This window comes from Patagioenas fasciata, chromosome 5 (assembly GCF_037038585.1).
Source record: "Patagioenas fasciata isolate bPatFas1 chromosome 5, bPatFas1.hap1, whole genome shotgun sequence".
Taxonomy (NCBI): domain Eukaryota; kingdom Metazoa; phylum Chordata; class Aves; order Columbiformes; family Columbidae; genus Patagioenas; species Patagioenas fasciata.
In genome coordinates, this window is record NC_092524.1 from 28,601,227 (window position 1) to 28,622,736 (window position 21,510).

Sequence of the window (21,510 nt, forward strand, 5' to 3'; positions counted from 1 at the left end):
GAATTTGAGAACATACCATGGTCAAGAAAGAGGAGATGAGGATCTGGGAACTGAAGTAGTAGTATTAAAATCTCAGAAGAACAGGAGAGAGTAGGCTTGAGTCAACTGCACAGGCTGAGAAAAGAGAAGTTGAGCAGGAATAAGGGACTTGGGGAGGTAAGGCATATCCAATAACTAAACTGGTTTGGCTGGCTTCTTACTGAGCGTAGAGGAAGACTTTATTTTTTTTGCAGGGAGGGTGTTGGGGGTCTGGGTGTTGTGGGTTTTGGTTTTTTTTGGGAGGAGGTGTTCATAAGGGGAAGTTGCACTTCACGAATCTCTTGGAACACCGTGAAAGAGTCAGTAACAACCTAGACAAGAGATACTTGTTGATAATGTCTACTTTGTACTTGAACAAAATCGAGCATCAAAGGTTTTTAAACTAAGCAGGCATGGTAAGATTGGGGGCAGGAGGGGGAAGACCTTTCATAGGAACTCACAGGAAACGGTTCAAAGCTGAAGAGAGTTGCTTGTTCGTGCAACATGTACTTAAGCTGCAGATCTCCTTGTGACAAAACACTGATTCTGAAATGTCAAACATTCTCAGAAAGTGATCTGGCATGTTTATGGATGTAGAATACACTGAAGGCTGTTAAAGATGAATATGCCACCTCTTGTTAGGGGAAGTCTTTGTATCACAAATAGAGACAGATTTTGTCTTCTGAGGAAGAACCTCTAGTTGCATGATGTTCTTATACTCTTCTTTTGGGACCTGCTGTTGCATCGTGTCTCTCTTTATGGCCTGGGTGAGGGGAACCTTTTGGGCTTACACCGTAATCACAGCTTTACTATGTATCTCTAATATATTAAGGAAACCTGGCCTGTATGGACTTGATTGGAAGCCGTGCAAACTAGGGGGTAGTAGTGAACTGTGATCAATCTGCTCATACTCTCAGGCACTGGAGGCTGGGAAATATATAACGTAGAGGCAGACAACCAAGTGAGGCAGAGAATGTAGAAACTGGGTTTGACTTCTGCCTTCTTTAATTTACAGGGAGGAATAAAACTGAAGCAAAGGGCACTCTAGAAAATATCACATGTAACATGGGATTGTCTAAACATCTCATTCAGAATACAACTTGTGCTGTAGGTCTCTGCAATTTAGTGAGAGCAGTAAGCTAGCATGTACAGAGAAGGACAGTAGATTTGACAAGATGGGAGGGCAAATAAAGAACCAAATTTATAAAGAGTAAAAAAGTGACTCGAGGTGAAGGAGTAGAATATGAGCTGCCTTTTGAAATATTGTGTTGTAGTAGAATAAATACAAAGAGGATAACTTTTTCAGTGGACAGCCAGAAACACTCTTGAGTGCAACTGAGTGGAAAAAAGAAAGCAAAAATAAAAGTTAAGTGATGGGGATAAGGACTCTCCTATAGAAAGGTTAAATGCGCACACATGTGAGGTCGCAGTGGAGAGGTCCTAGGAACACTTATTCTATTAAGCCTGCTTATTATTGCTCATTATGAGTTCAGGTATATGATATTATTGTTAGCTTGTAAGAACTAGATTGGATCTACAGTGTAGGTTCATGGTAATTTTCTGTGCTATTTCCTATCTTGCTTAGTCATTATGGCACTGAAACTTTTTGCTAGAGCAGATGCTTGCTAAATCGCTTGCGAAGGTGTACCTATTTGTGACGTTAACTTTCCATTTGATCTGTTTGTCTGAGCCAACATAAAGAAGTCAGCAGGAGTGCGAGAGCAGGGGTGGGGTGTTGAGCCCCTTGGAACAGCAACTCGAACCTTAAATCAGTTTAAGCTTCTCACAAATCAGCACTGGTACGTGCATGTTGTGCATGAGATGATCAGTTCACAGATTTTCTTTCCTTCCCTGGCCATCTGTCTGTGACATGCGTACAGTGTTCTGACTGGAGTGTGATTTTGGACAAATTCTCTGGTTTGAACTTATTTTTTATTTGTTCACTTATACCAGGTCTGAAATTGTTGAATTTCTTTTTAATACAGATATTGAGCTGTAGGTTTGGGTTGTCCTGATGAAGTCATCCTACAAGCACTAGATGTATTAAAGGCCTAGTTAAATTTTAGTGAGATTCCTTAAAAGCCAGGGGGCTAGTCTTCGTGCTGGGGTAATCCCAGTGGTTTGTTCTGACTGATGAACCAAAGTCTGTGCAACGACTTACGTGAGGTCTTCTGAAATGCTAAAGCTCTCAGGATTCTTTATCAGCAACGTCTGGAAGTACAACTCTCAGTTTTAAAGACAAGAATTATAGTATCAAGTGGATGTCTTTGATCAGAAGAGCAAACAGGAGTGATTGCAAGGAATCGCTCATTTCCACTGGTCTGCTGTAAGCTAGTTTTACAGAGTTATAGGATTTTCTTTTTTCTCCTGTGAATGTCCTAAATTTCCAGAGAAATAAAGCTGCAACCATGCTTTTTTTTAAGGTCTACTTTTCCTTTTTGCATCAGCTCATGTATGCTGTGTGCTGATAAAACAGCAAGAGTGAGTTTCTCAGTGGGTTCTGTCTACTTGGGGAAGGAAGAGGAGAATGGGTACACATTGGGCTGCTGGACTCCTAATGAAGCAAGAGAGTGAAACCCAGAGGGGGGGGGAAAGGTGAAAATTACTTCAGCAAGTCAAGATTCAGTCTTGCATCTGTGTCTATGTAGCACTGCTTGAGTAGTTGATTGGAGTTTACTAAATTCTGTATTAGGGCAATTTTCTAGTCTTGAACTGGTAATCTGTCATTTCAGTTGAAGAATGACAGCTTTTGAGAGAAATTCTTAAAACGCGATGTGTGGTGTGTTGTTGTTGTGTGTTGTGTGTGTGGGGGGTTGTTTGTTTTTAATGTTCTTTTACAAACTATAAAACAAATTATCACTTTTTGAGTCAGTTGCACTAAGTTTTTCCTGAACTGTTTCCCTTTTTGCACAGCCCAGACATTTTCTACCTGTATTGGTGTCTTCACAATGTCTGTTTCTCCTGAGTATTTTCATGTTGTTTTTGGGAGAGCCTTGCCTCTGCTTACCTGGCTATGACAGGAACTGTTTTTCTTGCAAACCTGAAGCCCTGCTGCGATGGGAGCCAATTATTCCGTGACATGTTTGCTTCCTGCTCTGGCTCATGTTTACAAGCCGAAGTGCTGTAGTAATAATAGTAATAAGCAACCTCCCAGCTGTCATGCCAGCTTCATAGACTTGCTCTGGTGTCAGCTCTCTGGCTTGCTGACAGTGTCTGGCTTGGGAGCCCTCACTAAACACGCATAGAGTAGCTCAGCTGCCTTCCTTGTGCCAACAGAGGCGACTTTGGACCGTCCCTAACGAAAGCCGCGTGCAAGCGGAGGAATGGTTTTCATTCTGCCCTCCTGCATGTGCTTTGAAGTTCAGCGTGGTGTGAATGAGTCTGACTTCCTGTGGCAAGGGTGAAAGGACGACTGAGTAAACTTGGCCTGAGGACTGATAAATAGTTTTGGTTTTCATAAGATATGCCAAATCCCGTCCTCACCGTCCCCCAGTAGAGCCTTCTTGCTCTGAATTTTGGACCTCTGTCTTACCTAATCAGTTTGTGAATGTGTAATTCCTTGAAACATAGACTTACTTGCTTAGCTCCATGCACTGTTGTACAATACCTTTTCATTTAAAATTACTGAAGAACTCCTTTTACCTCAAAGATTATGGAAAGTGGTCTGTTGTTCCCATCTCATTGGGAAATTTAGACAGTTCCTGCTGAGCTTCAAGTCATTCAAGCCCAGGAGAGGTTCTGTTTCTTGCCAGGAACAGAGCTATCAGTACTATCAGTACAGCCTCCTTATCAGGCTCACAACAATTTTTTTGAGGTGAGGTGAGGATAAAAATCTCACAGGTCTTTTACTAAAATCGATGGAAACTTTAAAAGAATCATCTTCCCCCTGTCCTTCACATAATCACCAGTCTTGAGTTCAGGTGCAAGAGCTCAGGTAAAGCTTCACTTCTAAACTTCAAGTTTTACTCATTAGCAACTCTTGAAAAGAGTTCAAGTTTCTCTTGAAAAGACACCAGTTCTGTAACTGGAACCATACTTTGTCATTTTATTTGGCTTCGAGTGTGTGTGTGTGCTTTAAAAGGCATCAGAATTAATGTAGTGCCCCCTCGGGCAGAGCACTTGTGATCAAAGGGCTGTGAAAAATTGGGTGCCAATACTCTTTTTAATTTTTTTTTTTTCTTTTTACCAGCAACATATTTAAAGACAGTTCAGCAGTGCCATTGGAAACATTTCATGTTATTCTGGAACCAAATATTCCAAAATATAGTTATTAAAATGTAGTGTCTCCTATTTCTTCCTGGGGGTGGACTAATGTCCTTTGTCCTTATTGCTTCTGGAGTTAGTGCCCACTGTGCTACAGATCTTGGCAAACAAATCTGTGTTTGTGGGTGTATGTGCTCATACACATGCATGAGTGTGGACATAGCTAGGGGTCAGGCTGCAGTTGTCTCTAATGTAGATAGCATGATTTTTAGTTTGTATTTATTTTTAAAATTAACTTATCTTTCTTCACGTGACCAAGAGTTTGCCTAATTAAACACAAGCAGTATTGTTTGAACTGCTGCGCTCCAGAGCTCTGAACACCAGTTGCTCGCTGTCTGTGGGTACAAAGCAACCTGCTCACCACAGGCAACAGGGATAAAGTGTTCAAAGGACAGTGGGACGTGATTCAGTCCGTGTTTCACCTTATAAACTTCCCTTTTCCACCCCCTCCACCCTCCCCTTCCCCTTCTGCTCAGCCATAAAAGAGTGCCGTGTGTAATAGGAGTGGGGAGAGGGGGAGGAATAGCAGGATTACGATAGACCTAGCTTTGCTGAAACTTTGGAAGATGTCCAGTGTGACCATGCAGAGGGATGAGCTCAGGGAAATGGTTGAAAGTTCAAAGGCCTTTTTGTGTTGCTCACTGTTGGTTGACAGATGCACTGTCTTGGGCTGTTGCTGCCCAGCTTAGCTCTTCCACTGGCTCCCTGTCCTTGGGTTTGTTCCCCATCCTGCATCTCCTCTCTGCAGGGAGGTGGACTAGTCCCTGTCTGTCTGGGCATTTGTCTGCCTTCACCTCCGTCCTGGGACTTGCCTTTGCTCATCATCTTTAGGAAAATGCTGTTCATTTGCACAGATAGGGAGAGATCGAGCTGGAGTTGAGCAGGGAAGAGAGGGATGAAGCTTAACTGTGTTTACTGTTGCATTACTTAATCCTGCTATAAGCAGTGGTGAGAGCGTGTTAGTGCAATCTATGATTCCTTTCTCATCAGTGGAGACGGTGCCTATGAAGGACTTGGAGCTCTCTTAGGCAGTGATAAAGATCCTTCATTGTACAGGTTGGGGAAGTGAGGCTAAAGAGAGAGAACTGTTCCATGGTCACGCAAACATCACTATCAAGCTGTGAAGAGAATGTGTTCTGTTTCCAGTCTTCTAGTGGTAGTCCAGCTTGTCCAGAGAGGTTTTCCTCCATCTCTGACAGCAAAAGGAGTTCCTGCTTCTTCATATCAAGGGAGGTGATTCTCCTCCTCTACTCCGCTATCATGAGACCACACCTGTAGTACTGTCTTCAGCTCTGGGGCCCCCAACATAAGAAAGATGTGGACCTGTTGGGACAAGTCCAGAGGAGGGCCACGAAGATGATCAGAGGGCTGGAGCACCTCTCCTGTGAGGACGGGCTGAGACCGTTTGGATTGTTCAGCCTGGAGAAGAGAAGGCTCCTGGGAGACCTTATAGCAGCCTATTGGTACCTGAAGGGGATGTATAAGAAAGCTGGAGAGGGACTTTTTACAGGGGCATGTAGTGACAGGACAAGGGGTAATGGCTTTAAACTGAAAGAGGGTAGGTTTAGATTAGATCTAAGGCAGAAATTATGCACCATGAGGGTGGTGAGGCACTGGAACAGGCTGCCCAGAGAAGCTGTGGATGCCCCATCCCTGGAAGTGTTCAAGGTCAGGCTGGATGAGGCTTTGAGCACCCTGGTCTAGTGGAAGTTGTCCCTGCCTCTGGCAGGGGAGTTGGAACTTGATGATCTTTAAGGTCTCTTCCAACCCAAACAATTCTGTGAGTCTATGATTTGTATGCCATGTATTGTTCTTCCGACCATTGACACTTGCTGTCTGCTGGGGTGGGAATTAGGTCCTCCTTTGTATGTGGCAGTTTCTGTTTTGCTCTCTTCCCTCTGCTCCCCCTCCCCTGTGCTTAAAGCTCAATTTTTATGTTTAGGGGGAGTAAGAAATTGGCTGAACTGCTCCCTTTAGGGGTGGAATTTCATTCTGACCATTGTCAGAAGAACATGGAAGTGTGGCTTTTAAAATCAGTTAAAGCAGTGAAATACACTTAGCAAATTGTATAGCTGTTCCATGATGTCAGGACAAAATATAGTGGAGGTTGTTTAAATGTCCCAAGTGTGACCTCTTAACTTTTGAATTTTCTCTTAACTTCAAATTTCCAAACACTTTGGATGTATTTACAACAGTACTAAACATTAACTCAGGACTAGTGTTATGCCCTCAGATTTAACTCCATAGGAATAAAACTCATCAAAATATGAAGTAATAAATGTCAGGCAGAAGAACTGAATAATAACAACCCTAGAGCAAAGGGCTGTAGGAAGGCAGTGAAGCCTGCTCTGTTTAGAAATAGAAGGAAATGCAGGAGTGTTTCTATGTGGGCAGTTTGCTTTTCAGTGGGGAAAAGGGATCATGGATTGGAAAGGCAGAGATGGGAAGGGGGGGTTAGGAAGAGATTGCCCCCATGTGAAAGCTGCTGCCAGAATCTCTTGCATTTTCCTTTGAGGCATCTATTTGTGACCATTATTAGATTCAGGTTATGAGTTTACGTGGATCCATGCCTTGATCCCATTGGCAGTTCCTCTGTTCTATGAGGCATCAGCCTTCATTCATTAGTTTGGGTTTGGTTTTGGTTTTTTTTTTTTTTGTCTTAAATAGATTCATGTTCTTTCTTTCTTTCTTCTTTAAAAGAGAGGTTCAGCAGAAAGGGATTTATCTCCCTCCTGGTGTTGTCTGGGCTGGTACACACTTGCTGTCTGCTGGGGTGGGAATTAGGTCCTCCTTTGTATGTGGCAGTGTCTGTTTTGCCCTCTTTCCCCTGCTCCCCCTCCCCTGTCCTCAAAGCTCAATTTTTATATTTAGGGGGAGTATGAAATTGGCTGAACTGCTCCCTGTAGGGGTGGAATTTCATTTTGTGTCGTTACCTCATGAAGGGATGCAGCAGTTCAGTGGGATAATGGTATCAACTCTGAACCAGCGCTAATGGCCTAACCCTCTGGGAGCCTGAAGAATTCTCCCCTGGAGAGTCAGCATGCAAATTCCCTTCCAGGCGGCTCCTGTGCAGTCCTTTGGTGATTAGTCACGCTGGGACCAGGGAGAGCAGACAGAAAAGCATATGCTGGGGGGATGGTCTTAGTCCCGAAACTGTAGCTGAGGCCGGGGAAGGTTTGCTCAGTGTGCAATATATGGAAGTTGTGCTAGGGGCTCGTCTGTGGGACTGACCCTTGGAATCCAAAGTCTGTCTTGATTTTGTTTGGAAGCAGAGTTTGGGAGCTGGAGTGTTTTCGCCTTCTGCCTGCCCCGGGGTGCAGCAGCACAGGGGTGCTCAGAGAAAGCACTCTGTAAGGAAACGGGTCAGCCATTGGAAAACCAGGGTGCTATTGAATCTGTGATGAAAATACTGATTTGTGTGCTTCCCTCTGTGGGGCCTAGAAGCGGCTGGATCTGACATGGCCATGTATCCACATGGGGCATCCTGGACATGACAGGAAGAACCTTTTCCCAAGGGCCAGTGCCAGATTCTGTGTTTTGTCACCTAGTGGAGGGTTCAGCATTGAGAGTAGTGGTGTCTGCAGTGATGTCTTCTCACACAGAGAGATGACTATGCCTGCCATACTGCAGGAATGGCTCATCCAAATTTGTGGTTATGAAAAGAGATATCCAAGCAAGTCTGAATTTAGCTGCACTAGTGTATTCTTAGGGTGTGAGGCTTTTAGGACAGGCCCTTGGTGAGAAACGTTGGTGGACTTGCTATAGAGAGCAGTGAATGATTCTGTATAGCATAATCTGTGCTGCTTTCACAGGATGTTGACAGCAGTCCTGAGCCAAGGGGAAACTGAGGGTTGAGGAAGCTGCAAAAGCTGAAAATGTGAATATTTGTTCTCATTATTAAATCCTCCTCCTTGTGTGTGTGGCTGCTGTCTTCACCTTCTTCTTTTACTGCCCCCTCCCCCTGGCGCTCCCGCCTCCGGGATAGCGTTGGCAAGGGAAGAAGTAGCAGCATAGCAAAGGAGGGCTGGCCCGCCTGGTGACAGATGGGAGATGCTGTCGGCAAGCTGGGCTGGGATGAAAGGCTTTCAGGCACTGGCCTCTCCAGCCCTCGCCCCTTCGCATTGCTGAGGGAACGTTGTTCTTTGGAGAGCACACCTGCCAGGAACAGTCTTGTGCAGACCCTTCCCTACCACAGCTGGCAGCACTTAAAAGCCTGAACCTCCCAGGGTTGAGTGTTCCTCTCATCTGTGGGGGGAAGGACAGGGCTGATGCTTCCCCTTGAATTCCAGCTTTGTGGCTCCAGGCCTCTTCGAACACTGTGGATTTGTGGTTCCACTCCATTGCCAGCAGACTCCTGTGTAGGCAAGCATCATCCCGTGTCTGCCACCTTCCGCCATCTCTTCTGAGGACCTCTGCTGCCCATGCCTGAGGCATAGCTCATTATCCCCAGCAGTGGATTCCTGCTTCTAACCTGCTTCTTGCAGGTTTGTTAGACAAAACTGAAGGCAGAGTCCCTGTGCTGGAACACACACTGTTTTGTGTACCTCGCAAAATCCTGTCCCCAAGAACATTGCTTCTGATAGTTCTCACTTTAAAGAGTTTGCTGTGTAATAGAAACAGGATGGACTGCACTGGGAAGCATTCAGCGAAGATGTTGATAATGTAATTTGGCTTGTTATAAAACAAGTGCAGTTATGGGAGGACAGCAGGCTCAGGGATGAAAGAGAAGAAAGGAACTCAGTGGGGGAATTGTGGTGGCTACTTTATTTTGGAAAGGTTAGAGATTCTCTGGGGAGGAGAGACTGCCAAGCTACAGACCTACCCTGGCCACCCATCTGAGGTACAGCTTTTCCTCATGATTTGAAATTGTATGTCTTTTGTTTCTAAGAGGTGTAGCCATCCTCTCTCAGGAGGGAAGGAACTTTACTTTCAGGAAGGAAGCTGGCTGCAGGTCCATGAGATGCTTCTTTGTTGTTGCAGTGCTGCCCACTTGCTCCCCCTTGGACTTCCACTGTGACAATGGGAAGTGCATCCGCCGGTCGTGGGTCTGCGATGGAGACAATGACTGTGAGGATGATTCTGATGAACAGGACTGCCGTAAGTCACCTCTCTGAAGGGGGAGGGTGGGTGCACTGCCTGCCTGCCATGGCTGGGGAAGGTTGACCCTTTTTATTACAGGAATGTAAGAATTTATCCACTGAATCAGACCTTTGGCTTTTCTAATAAACGATATCCTGCCTCTGACAGTGGTGTGTAAGCCCTGCTACCTTGGCACCTGGCTTGCTGTTCAGCTGTGTGTCCTGGGGGAGGGGTTGCTTCTCCATTCAGCTGGAGAACCGTTTATGCCCTGCAGCCTTGCTAGTTAATGTCCCATGAAGCACTTCCCTGAGCTGAGCTCTTCATGTCCTCTCCTGTTCATGGAAACACCTAACCCCTGCCAAATCCTCCTGAACTGCCTGTCTGGCTCACTTCCTGTGGCCTCAAGTTCCACTGTCTGACTTTTCTGCTGTGCCAGGCTGTCCCCAGCATCCTCTTCCTTCAAACAGAGCTCTCGGGGGAGAGAAGGGTGCTGTAGGGATGCTGCCCACAGAGACCAGTTACCCTGAAAGCTGGCGGTCTGCTGCCATGTGAGGAGCCATCTTCAAGTGAGCTGCCATGGCAGGCCACTGGCTGTGGGCAATGCCTTTGTGCTTCTACAGGTTGTTTAAATGGAGAGAGGGAATTTTGCTTGAGTCTCTGGAGTTCAACCCCCTCCTTACTGTTGTCCTCATCAGGAAGGGAATACTTGTGGTTGGCTTCCATTAGCAAAAGCTGTTCAAAGATATGGCTTTCCTTCTCCACAACAAATCGTCAGGTCTGTACTTGGCAGCACGTGCCAGAGAACCAGTGTGTCACCAGAACTCGAGCTTCAGCTTCTCTGAAACTGCGCTGGTTGCTAGGACTGACATCAGGCTGCAGTTAAGCGAAATGTTCTGCTGTTTAAGCAGCTGTAAACATTTCAACTAATAAGCAGCACTCTACAGCCCTTGAATTCCACAAAAGTTGTGTGCATGGTGCTCCAGAGTGGAGCTCTGAGGGAGGAACCACATCTCAAGAAATACAAAAATAAACCTCTTGGCTGTAAAGTATTCTGTATCCAATACTTGCGTGGAAATGAATTTACTTTTTGATCAGTGTGCCTCTGATGTTTGCCTGCCCATTTGGGCACAGGGTTGAGAAGCAAGGTTCGGTGGTTTGACATCCTGTGTGATGCTCTGGATCGCAGGACCAAGCTTAAATTTCCAGCCTATTCAAAGACTTTCATGAAAGAAAAGGTGTGTAGGTCTAGATCTGTTTGGTCTTTTGTTTTTCAGAAGAAGTTGGAGTGCCCTCATATTTAAGACAGCAGTAGAGAAGGGTATGATCAAAAGATTTGGAGACTAATGAAAGAAGGAAGGCAAGGTTCTGTGAATAAGAGATTCCTAGGGGGTTGTTCAGACTAACACGTAACCATAGAAGGGTTTCTGTTGGATTGAGCTCCTCAGATGCTAATTTTGCAGTCTCTTTCCTTTCCTCACTGGTCTGCAGACAAGCTGCCTTAGAAGACTGGCAAAGAGGATGGAATGAGACTGCAAATACCGAGGCATTCAGAGGAGGAAGTTTAAATTTTCTCTTTCTTTTCAATGAACATTTCCTTTCCTTTGAAGATAGCTTTGGCATTGTTGTGAAAAGTAGGTGGAGATATAATTCTGCCAGCAATTATTTGTTAGATAATGATAGGGACTGTTAAATCCTTTTAAAAGAGGCCTGCACTGCCTTTTTTCTGTGCAGGGCTCTCTTGAACCTGGCTTGGGACTGTGCTAGAATACCACCACAGGGTGGGTGTGTCCATCGGTACCTGTTCCAGGTACTTCCTCCAACCCATGTCCTCAAGTTTTAGAACCTGCTGTACTACTGACTTGCAGATGGAGTGGAAGAGGGACACTCAAAAAATCTCACAGTAACCCTCCTGGTATTGTTAGGGGATGGGGAATCAGCTCTCCAACATCACTGTGTCCTTGGAGGCTGATGTTACTTTGTTTGTAACATGTCACAGATTTTGTGTTCTACAAGGTAATTCTTCTTGCCTTGCCTTCACCTTATCTCTGTGTCCCTGCAGCTCCACGTGAGTGTGAGGAAGATGAGTTCTCATGTCAGAATGGATACTGCATCCGCAGCCTTTGGCACTGTGATGGTGACAACGACTGTGGAGACAACAGCGATGAGCAGTGTGGTGAGTGATGTGGCCCCAGAAATACTGCCCCGCCAGTCTGTTAAAAGGGGTTGCACAGACTCCAACTTGTGTACTTTTAGGATCCCCTGAGCATGGTGGGTGCTCGCAGCTGACTTGGCTGGGCTGGGCTTGAGGGACGTTCTGTTCTCAGGGCTGGCTGCTTGAGATCTCAGGCTGTGTATCTTACCTGCCAGGCAAAAATCACTTGAGACTTGTTATTCCTTGACATACCGTTGTGAAGTCCTGTGAATTCCTTTTGAATCCAGCACTCTGTCAGTTGAATGAACAGTGATGGTTTTACTCAGGCACTGCATGACATGGGTATATATGGTTTAATGAGCAATCTTGTTTGTGGGTGCCCTGGGAGCATGATGTGGTTGTTTCCTGGATTCTCTGAGAAAAGCCAAGACTTTGTTTGTGTTGCTGTCTCTGCAGATATGAGAAAGTGCTCCGAGAAGGAGTTTCGTTGCAGTGATGGTAGCTGCATAGCTGAACACTGGTTCTGTGATGGTGACACAGACTGCAAGGATGGCTCGGATGAAGAGAATTGCCGTAAGTGCTCTCCTTGCTTTGTAACCACAGGAAATAGCCCTTTGGACCTGCTCCTGTCTTGGGGTTTGGCACGTTTTCTGTAGCAGAGATCAAAAACGAGTTAGTCCTGCCTGTACTGGCAGCTGTGCTGCCTTCTGTTGCCTACCCCAGAGGGCACAAGAGAATGGTATATCTCTTGTGTTACCTCACAGGCATACTTCATTTGTGCCTGGCTGCTTCTCTGTTCCTTCCCATGGCTGTGTGACCTTGAGTGAAAGCAGGAGGCTTATGCTTTACTGAATACAGTTCTATATAAAACTGTGGGAGTTGGAGGGCAGGGGGGAAGGGGAGAAAACTATTCCCTTCTTTTTCGTCTTGTCTGATTCCTGCCTGAAATTTCTGGGGGGGCTCTGCCCACTGACAGCATCCTCAGGGACTGCACATCCCCAGCTGGCACACTGCAGGGGCTGCCTGCCTGACCAACCTTGCTTCACTCAGATGCTTTATGCAGGATGTCGCCTGAAAAGGGCCGATAGGACAAGTGCGCTGGAAGCTGATGTGACTGATGGGAAAGGGGGGCTGCGAGAGCCCACGACAGTTGTTTTTTCCTCCGCGTTTACAGGCTTGTAGCAAGTGGGACAGGGGTCTATTATGTCCCTTCCTAACCGCCACCGCCTCTCTCCCATGTCTATGAAAGTGCTGTCAGTGTCTGTGGAGGTTGCAGTGGTCCCTCCCCCCACCCTGCTCTCAAAGGCGTTTCGCAGAATTTGTTCTAGATAGCAGGAAACTTCAAAAGGCTCTGGGAGGGGGATCAGGGCCGCCAGCTCCTGAAGGGCAGGGGGAGTGGATGCATGGGGGAGTTTGTCTTTTATCTCTCCAGATAATGAGAGTTGGCAGGGAGCCAGGGGCTGCAAACATTTCTAAGACAGGAAAGGGCTCTAAGAGGAAGCCAACCTCTCTGCCTCTCCGTTCCTCCTCTCCCTTTTTTCGCTCCCTTGCCTGTCACTACCCCACAGGCCACGAATAGGCCCTGAGGAAGGAAGGGAAGATGTTTCAACCTTGCTTCCTATGGGAGTGGAGGGACACCCAGAACTGGCACCCCTACTTCTCTGAGCTGGAATGCTTCTTCAGTCCTGTCTGGCAGTTGTCTCTGTTAGACATTTTAAGTAACTCAATGAGGAGCTGCTACCCCCCTTTCTCTTCCGCCATGTGGTTGTCATCTTTTCCTTATCACCAGTCTTTCTTGTCGTTTATCTAAGACAAGGTGGGACTACACTGTTCTTCTGTGTCCGTTGTTTTTGTAGTTTTTTTGTGTGTGTTTCTTTTGGGGGCATGTGTTATAATTGAATTGCACTACATGAGAATTTAAGTCACTGACTTCGTTTTTTCCTCAAGGAGACACAAACAATCCTTTCAGGCTCTTTTGGTGAGGCACATGTTAACACACGTTTTAGTATCCAGCCACCAGACACTCACTGAACTAAAGCTCTTACTGCATGCATGTGGGCTGTGCCCACTACTTCAGGTTGAAGAGGCAGGTGTAGTTCACTTCTCAGATTGTCAGTCTTTCTTTTCCCATTTGTTTAATGGATTTCTTCTCAGAGGTCCTCGGTTGGAAGACTCATATGCCTGAAACATGCAGTTCATTCTCTGGACAGTCAGAAGAGGTGTCAGATTCTGTTGCATAGGCTCAAAATATTTTTCATCCTTTCCCATGTAGTGTACTGTTGAAGAGAGAACAGTGGACAAATCCTTGACTTTGGGTTTTGTTTGTTGGGCTCTGCCCAGGGTCATCTGTCTGGCAGTGCTCCTTTCTGATAAGGCATGGTTTGTTTTGGCAACAACTTGAGAGAAAAAGGTGAGGGGAAATCCTAAAAGGTCAGGTGCAGAGCTGGGCACCTTGCTGCTTGCTTGCTTCCTTAAGTCTTCAAGTGCTTCTTTCTGTCAAAATTTTGAAGTAGTCATTCCATACTTGAACCTTACATTCTGACATAAAGTTCAGTAAGGTCAAGTGCAAGGTCCTGCACGTAAGTCAGGACATTCCCAAGCACAAATACAGGCTGGGTGGAGAATGGATTGAGAGCGATTCTGAGGAGAAAGTCTTGGGGCTGTTGCTTGATGAGAAGCTCAACATGACCCAGCAAAGTGCACTTGCAGCCCAGAAAGCCAACCATATCCTGAGCTGCATTAAAAGAAACGTGACCAGTAGGTCAAGGGAGGTGATTCTCCTCCTCTACTCCGCTATCATGAGACCACACCTGTAGTACTGTCTTCAGCTCTGGGGCCCCCAACATAAGAAAGATGTGGACCTGTTGGGACAAGTCCAGAGGAGGGCCACGAAGATGATCAGAGGGCTGGAGCACCTCTCCTGTGAGGACGGGCTGAGACCGTTTGGATTGTTCAGCCTGGAGAAGAGAAGGCTCCTGGGAGACCTTATAGCAGCCTATTGGTACCTGAAGGGGATGTATAAGAAAGCTGGAGAGGGACTTTTTACAGGGGCATGTAGTGACAGGACAAGGGGTAATGGCTTTAAACTGAAAGAGGGTAGGTTTAGATTAGATCTAAGGCAGAAATTATGCACCATGAGGGTGGTGAGGCACTGGAACAGGCTGCCCAGAGAAGCTGTGGATGCCCCATCCCTGGAAGTGTTCAAGGTCAGGCTGGATGAGGCTTTGAGCACCCTGGTCTAATGGAAGTTGTCCCTGTCCGTGGTAGGGGAGTTGGAACTTGATGATCTTTAAGGTCTCTTTCAACCCAAACCACTATGTGCTTCAGTGACATGCCTCAGTCCTTAATATAGAGCCACCTTTATAATACGTTTTCCCTCTGTTTTTGTATCTACCTTTTTCAGGTTCAGTAAACAATTTGAACACTTTCTGGAGGGCACTAAAACATAGCATCTTAAGCATAAGATGGAAGGGGACACTCTTGGATCCTTTTTATTGCTTTCCCATAAACCTTTCTTCATAGCTGTTTCCTTCTCTAGAGCTTAATGGCTATTGAAAAGTTAGTGTTTATAGACTAACATCCTATGTATTTTTTAATATTTTGAAATTATTTTTAGTGAATTGTCTGCACACGTGGTGTTATATATAGGTTTACCCTGCCCCTCAGTGAAGCACAAACTTTATTTTCAATAATACAAGTCATGCAGAACTATGCAGAAATGGCAAGTAATTTCCAGCACCTTTCCATTGAATACTTGCTAGTCCATTATTAGACTGAGAAGGTTGCATCTGAACTGCATTATACCTTGTCACATCAGGCATTTTTTTTCTTCTTTGATTCCCTTGTTAGCATCAGATGTTCCAGCTGCCACTTGCAGTTTGGAAGAGTTCCAGTGTGCGTATGGACGCTGCATCTTGGACATCTACCACTGTGATGGTGACGATGACTGTGGGGACTGGTCTGATGAATCTGACTGCTGTAAGTTAGTGCGGGGTGATATACTGGTCTAAGCATCTGAGTTGCAAACCTAAATGGATTTTGCATTGGCTGGGGGAGAATTGCAGTGTAGACAGCAATCAAATTGTTTACACATAAGTTGGCTCTTTCATTATTTTTTTTAACTCAGGAAGCTGAGATAGTGATGGGAACTGTGTAGTTAGCACACTTCTGTGTACTGGAATTAAAGCAGTTTCCAGGAGGAATCAATTCAAGACCAGGTTCCCCAATAGTGGAGTGTAAGGGTGGTGTTGAGGGGCCTTGGGGTTGTTACGTTGGTCTGAGTTTGCCCTTTGTATTCTTTACCATCTCTGCAGCGTCTCACCAGCCTTGTCGCTCTGGAGAGTTCATGTGCAACAGTGGCTTATGCATTAACGCTGGCTGGAGGTGTGATGGAGACTTTGACTGTGATGACCAGTCAGATGAGAGGAACTGCAGTGAGTGCTGGGAGCTGGTGGGAAGTCTTCAAATTCTGTGAATGCAAAAGAGTGTTTGAGACTTAGCTCTGGAATTGAGTCTCTTCTGATTGTTCTTGCTCATCTACTGTTATTTTTTTGTCCCTCAGCTACATCAATGTGCACAGCTGACCAGTTCCGCTGTAAATCAGGACGCTGTGTCCGTCTGTCCTGGCGTTGTGATGGGGAAGATGACTGCTCTGACAACAGCGATGAGGAGAACTGTGAGAACACAGGTTTGGCCTGCTCCCTTGCTGCTTATAGCTAATGTTTCCATCCTGGAGGTAACAGGTAGCAAAGTCTCTTTTGTATTGCTTCATCAAGTTCAGCCAAGAGTTTCCATCCTTCCCAAAGAATGGGATCTATGGGCTGTCGTATGTGCTTGCAAACAGGTGCAGGTCTGTGTGCTTAAACTAACTTAAATTGTGGTGTTTTCTGGTGAAATATCAGATCCCCGTATCTTCCTATCCTGTCCCTACACTGTGAATTACCACAGAGCTGTGAGATGATTCCATTCAGACCTGGAAACGTGAATAGTGTGTGAAGTTGCTACCTTTGTCAGATGGACTATGTTGAATTCATGCCTTCTGATAGTTCTCGGTAGCTTTCATATTGCCTTGTGAAATTCCCAAGCAATTCTAGCAGGCATTGGAATCAAAAAGGGCATTTTGTGGAAGTGAAGGATAAAGCCTTTGTTTTAGAGGATAAGAGTGTCAGCTTCCCCCTTTGATGTTTGCTCAGGAGACTCTCTTTTTCTACTAATCATTTTGCATATAGCCATTTCTTCATATAATAGTGTTTATGGAGAAGAGTTTCAACAGACCCTAGTGTGATAGCAGGATTCAAGGAATGTCTAGAACCTTCTATTAAATCCTTCAGGATGTCTGTAGGCCTTCTTGAGGAATATTGTGTGCTGGTCCCTGGATTCACCCCAGTGACTGAAGCCCAGCTATGCATCAGTGTATTTTTTGATCGGTGTGTTTTAAACAGTGGGTTTAGGGGTGACAAAAGGGATTTGTGAAACTATCCTGGTGTTTGGGCCTGTTGAGGAGGGGAGAGTGGGTGTTCTACAAGGACAGCTGAGCTCACATGACCTGGAGAGGGACACTGTGTAGTCATTTGAGAGCAGCTGCTCTAGATTGGTCAGCTGTCATGACCACCAGTGTGTAGTAAATAGTGGTGATCCTGGAAAAAACAACTGTACTTAAGGACAAGCCCGTAACCCTGTTTCCTACTCCTGATAACAAAGGTATTTAGAGGTGTGGAAAGAACAGTTGCCACCCAGAAGCCAAGTTAAACTTTCAGAGCCACTGAAATTCAGCCTTTCCGCCTGGAACCAAAACCAAGGTGGTTGAGTGGAATAGTTGTTACTGTAAGGTTAAGTTGTGCAGTTCTGCATTAGGTCTCTGGTGATAGCAGAAAAAATTAACTTGGGACTTCCAAGCTGGATGTATGCTGGCTCAAAATAGTGTGCTGGCTCAAAGTCTGCAGCAAGAGCTAAAATCCTGTCACCTCTTGTATTTAGAGCAGAATTATATTTTTGTTGGCCAAAGAGAGAAGATTCCTAGAATACTAGGAGATCAGCTGATGTAAGGATCTTTATGTTCAAGTGTGAGAAATGCAGTGTGAGTTTCAGGATCCTTCATATAAAGCATTACTGTGCTCTGAAAAGTGAATCTGCATGTGATTTGGTTTCATGTTCCTTGTTGGTGTGTCTGTTAGTTCTTATTTGTACTTGCTGTTAATCTCACAACTGCCCTTTTCCATGCTGCTTACAGGCAGTCTGCTAACCTCATTGTTTCCTTGCTGATAACTGTATTGTTCTGTTGTCTCCCTAGGATTATCAGAGGGTAGAAATCACTAACCAAGTCACCTTAAGAAGTACAAGAAGTAAGAGACAACAGGACAGTGCAGTTATTGCTGAAGAAGCAATCAGATTGGCAAAGTCCTTACAAACAGTATTACTTTACTTACAAGAATTCTGTAGAGTCTCCCTGCCAACAAGCAGAAGTTGAAGCATGTAGCTCATGTGTGAAATCCTCTTGCCTGAGCTCAGATTTCAAGGATGCATGTAAATCTCATTCCAAGTCTGTCACAATGCAGTTAGGGCTGGACAAGACAATCATTCCTAGGCAGGTTTAAGATCCATAGCCATGGTGACACATCAGATGATTAAAGTGAGGAACTGACTCTGCTCTTGCACATTCTGAGTAGGGTTGTAGAATCTGGAACCAAAGGGAACTAAGCCAAGACCTTCCAGTAATTCTGAGAGAAACTAAATAGCTGAACTTTACAATAAAACAACATTGGACTCAGTCTGGAGGAGAGTTTGCAAGCCTCAAAATCAGCATAAAGATATCTGGAGCAGTAAAATGTGCAAGATGAGCTGGATTCAAGGAAAGAGGAAGTCATGGATTTGTGCTCATATATAAAATGTGTAACGAATCTTAGAAAATGTTCTATATCGTTTTCTCTAACATGACTGTTGCCCCATCAGTAAGCTGTGGTGTGTTTATTTTTCCCTTCTTCTATTGCAGGAACCCCTCAGTGTGCCCCAGACCAGTTCCTGTGTGGGAACGAGCGTTGTATTGGTCAGAGGAAGCTGTGCAATGGAGCAAATGATTGTGGAGATGGTAGTGATGAGAGCCCGCATCAAAACTGCCGTAAGTCCTCCAGGTTCAGTCCTAAATATAAATGGAGGCACTGTGATGTGTGGGAGTCTATCTGTTGTTGCTAAAGGATGTGTGTAAGGAAGAAAGCCTGGGCTGTGATAGTGGGAGAGAAGTGAAGACCGAGGAAAAAGGCCTTGGTGGTTTTGCCAATTACATACTGCAGACAAGGAATAATGGGGAGAAGATTATGATCTCAGGTGTCAAAGTTTGTCTGCAGAGACAATGAAGCCTAAAAGCGTAGTATTCTGAGAAGCCTAAAAGCATATTATTCTGAGCTTCATTGTCGCCTTTAGTTATGGCCTGCAAGGGAGAGTTCCAACTGTGTCCTCCCCCTCTTGCTCAACCTGTTCTGAAGGGCAACTGCTGCCTGACAGCTGAGAACACAAGCAGCTGCCTGGTGGTTTCAGCTCGGTTATCTTCATGTGTTCCTTTCACAGGTCCACGAACAGGGGAGGAGAACTGCAATGTTAACAATGGTGGCTGTGCTCAGAAGTGCCAGATGGTACGAGGGATGGTGCAGTGCACCTGCCACACAGGTTACAGGCTCCTGGAAGATGGCCGATCATGCCAAGGTGGGTTTTTGGAGCTGTAACCTCCTCCCTACTGCTTTGATGTGCCTGAAGTTGATGGCTATGATAGGGTGCAAATCAGGGCATGGAAGCAGAAGCAGGCTGTTGATGAGATTTCCTGGCTTGTTGATGATCTCATGGTAACTTTCTCCCTTTGTAACATGCAGATGTGAATGAATGTGCTGAGGAAGGGTACTGCAGCCAAGGCTGTACCAACAGTGAGGGGGGCTTCCAGTGCTGGTGTGAGCAAGGCTACGAGCTGCGACCTGACAAGCGTAGCTGCAAAGCTCTAGGTAAAGAGAAGTTCAGCCTTATTCTGTGAGGGTGGCGTGTGTGTGCGTTGGTCCAGTTCTCATAACTTTGTCACTAAGGCTTCATTGGCAGAATTATGATGTTCACCAAACCAACATGTGGGGAAAAGGAAGTACCTGGATTTCTATTAGATATACCCAGGTTGTTGGTGAATGCCTGTGAAAACTTTGTGTGATTTTGACCATGGAGAGATACTTCACTGTTTCTTTTCCCTGCCAGCAGAACAGTCTTTGCCTTCTTTTCCTAGTCCCTGGTCATTCCTGGTGACCTAGACTCTGGGACGATAACAACTTCCTGCCGTAGTGTCTGTTCAGGAAGTGTCTTAACCTTTCCAGTCAGTGGGGTTGTATCACACCTCCTTGTGATTTGACCCTTGATGCTGATCACCAGTCCTGAATGCTGTGAGTGGCTGCTATATGGGCAGGTGCTGACTTTTAAGGACACCTATACACTTGTTTAACTTTATTCCTCAGTTCCTCTGATGTAGGAGTTGAGGAATTAGACATTCCATTTAAAGAATTAATTAGGAATTCCCCTAATTAAATCCATAAAGGATGTTGACAGTGTTTATATTTTTTTTTTTAACCTCTGCAGTGGAATTACCTGCTGAGTTTATGTTTGGCTGAGGCAGCTTTCAACTGTGTCTTTTCTGTGGTAGAAGATGTGATAGAGCATGTGTGTTAGTTTGACTAGGAGATGGATATAAGAAAAGGAAACTGTAGTTAAGCTGCCAAGTGGCTGCCTAGTAGTATGGTTTCAGAGGCTCAGGTGAAGCAGGCTTATGTGGGACCTGGAATTATCACTTCTTACTGAGTGACCACTTGCCAAAAAGTTGAAAACTGCTCATTTTTGAGTTAGGACTGTGTATTGAGGATGTGAAAACAGCTCTCTGAATTGTTTTGCACTTGGGAGTTTATTTCTTGTTGTTAGTACTGCAAAACTATGTTCTGGGACTTGGTGTGAAGGGAATGGTAGGTGGGACCCTGTTGAAATACTCTAATGCTGTGTTCCCATATATTCTTAGGGCCAGAGCCAGTGCTGCTCTTCGCCAACCGAATAGATATCCGACAAGTGTTGCCTCATCGCTCAGAGTATACACTGCTCCTGAACAACCTGGAAAATGCCATTGCCCTTGACTTCCACCACAACAAGGAGCTGGTGTTTTGGTCTGATGTCACTCTCGATCGTATCATGAGGGCCAATCTGAATGGTAGCAATGTGGAAGAGGTGGTTTCCACAGGGCTGGAGAGCCCAGGTGCGTCACCACAAAAAAGGCAAAAATCTGGGGACTGACCCTGGTATGAGAGTAGGGGTGGGTGGGTGTAGAAAAGTGGGTACTCAGCATTCAAAATGGAGTGCACCTCCCTGAGCAAGGGTATGGGTTGGATAGAATGGGTGTGAGATTGATGTCTGCCTGGAGTTAATCTTGGCTGATGGGGAAAGAGACAGGAGGGTGAACTGAGCCTCTTCTGAGGGAAAGGAAACTATTTTTCTGAGCAGATCCTGCTTCTGGTTTCATCCTGTGCTTAATTGTCCCCTGGAGACAGGTGGGCTTGCTATTGACTGGATCCATGACAAATTATACTGGACAGACTCTGGGACGTCTCGAATTGAAGTAGCAAACTTGGATGGCACTCACAGGAAAGTGCTTTTGTGGCAGAACCTGGAGAAGCCCCGAGCAATTGCCCTGCATCCTATGGAGGGGTGAGTGAAAACTTAGGACCCCAGTGAACCCTCCATGCAAGTGCTTCCAGGTGAACAGTTAAAACCCCATCATTGGTCACAAAGTCTACCTGTGAGTTCAAACCTTCATTTTGTACTGCCAGTTTGGGGAACCTGGCAATGTTGGGGGCCTTCAGAGCCTTAATCCTATTTTGGGCCCTTCAGGTTTCACCAGCCTGAAAGTGCTGAGTGTTATCTTGTTGGCTGATACTTCTCCCTTGGCTGTGACCCAGTCTCATGCTCAAGGTCACTGAACTGATATTGTTTTGCCC

At 45.5% G+C, this 21,510-nt stretch overlaps 1 protein-coding gene across 4 annotated transcripts in view; it reads left to right on the plus strand.

Moving 5' to 3' along the window:
- Positions 1–21,510, plus strand: part of LRP4 (LDL receptor related protein 4) — an 83,960-nt gene that overhangs the window by 41,383 nt on the left and 21,067 nt on the right. For all 4 annotated transcript variants that reach the window (XM_065838472.2, XM_065838473.2, XM_071809134.1 and 1 more), the window contains 11 exons: positions 9,262–9,378; positions 11,420–11,533; positions 11,969–12,085; positions 15,362–15,490; positions 15,826–15,945; positions 16,074–16,199; positions 18,501–18,626; positions 19,073–19,207; positions 19,372–19,497; positions 20,541–20,771; positions 21,064–21,220. In XM_065838472.2, coding sequence (XP_065694544.1) covers positions 9,262–9,378; positions 11,420–11,533; positions 11,969–12,085; positions 15,362–15,490; positions 15,826–15,945; positions 16,074–16,199; positions 18,501–18,626; positions 19,073–19,207; positions 19,372–19,497; positions 20,541–20,771; positions 21,064–21,220 — 1,498 coding nt within the window. The remainder of the gene's footprint in view (positions 1–9,261; positions 9,379–11,419; positions 11,534–11,968; positions 12,086–15,361; positions 15,491–15,825; positions 15,946–16,073; positions 16,200–18,500; positions 18,627–19,072; positions 19,208–19,371; positions 19,498–20,540; positions 20,772–21,063; positions 21,221–21,510) is intronic.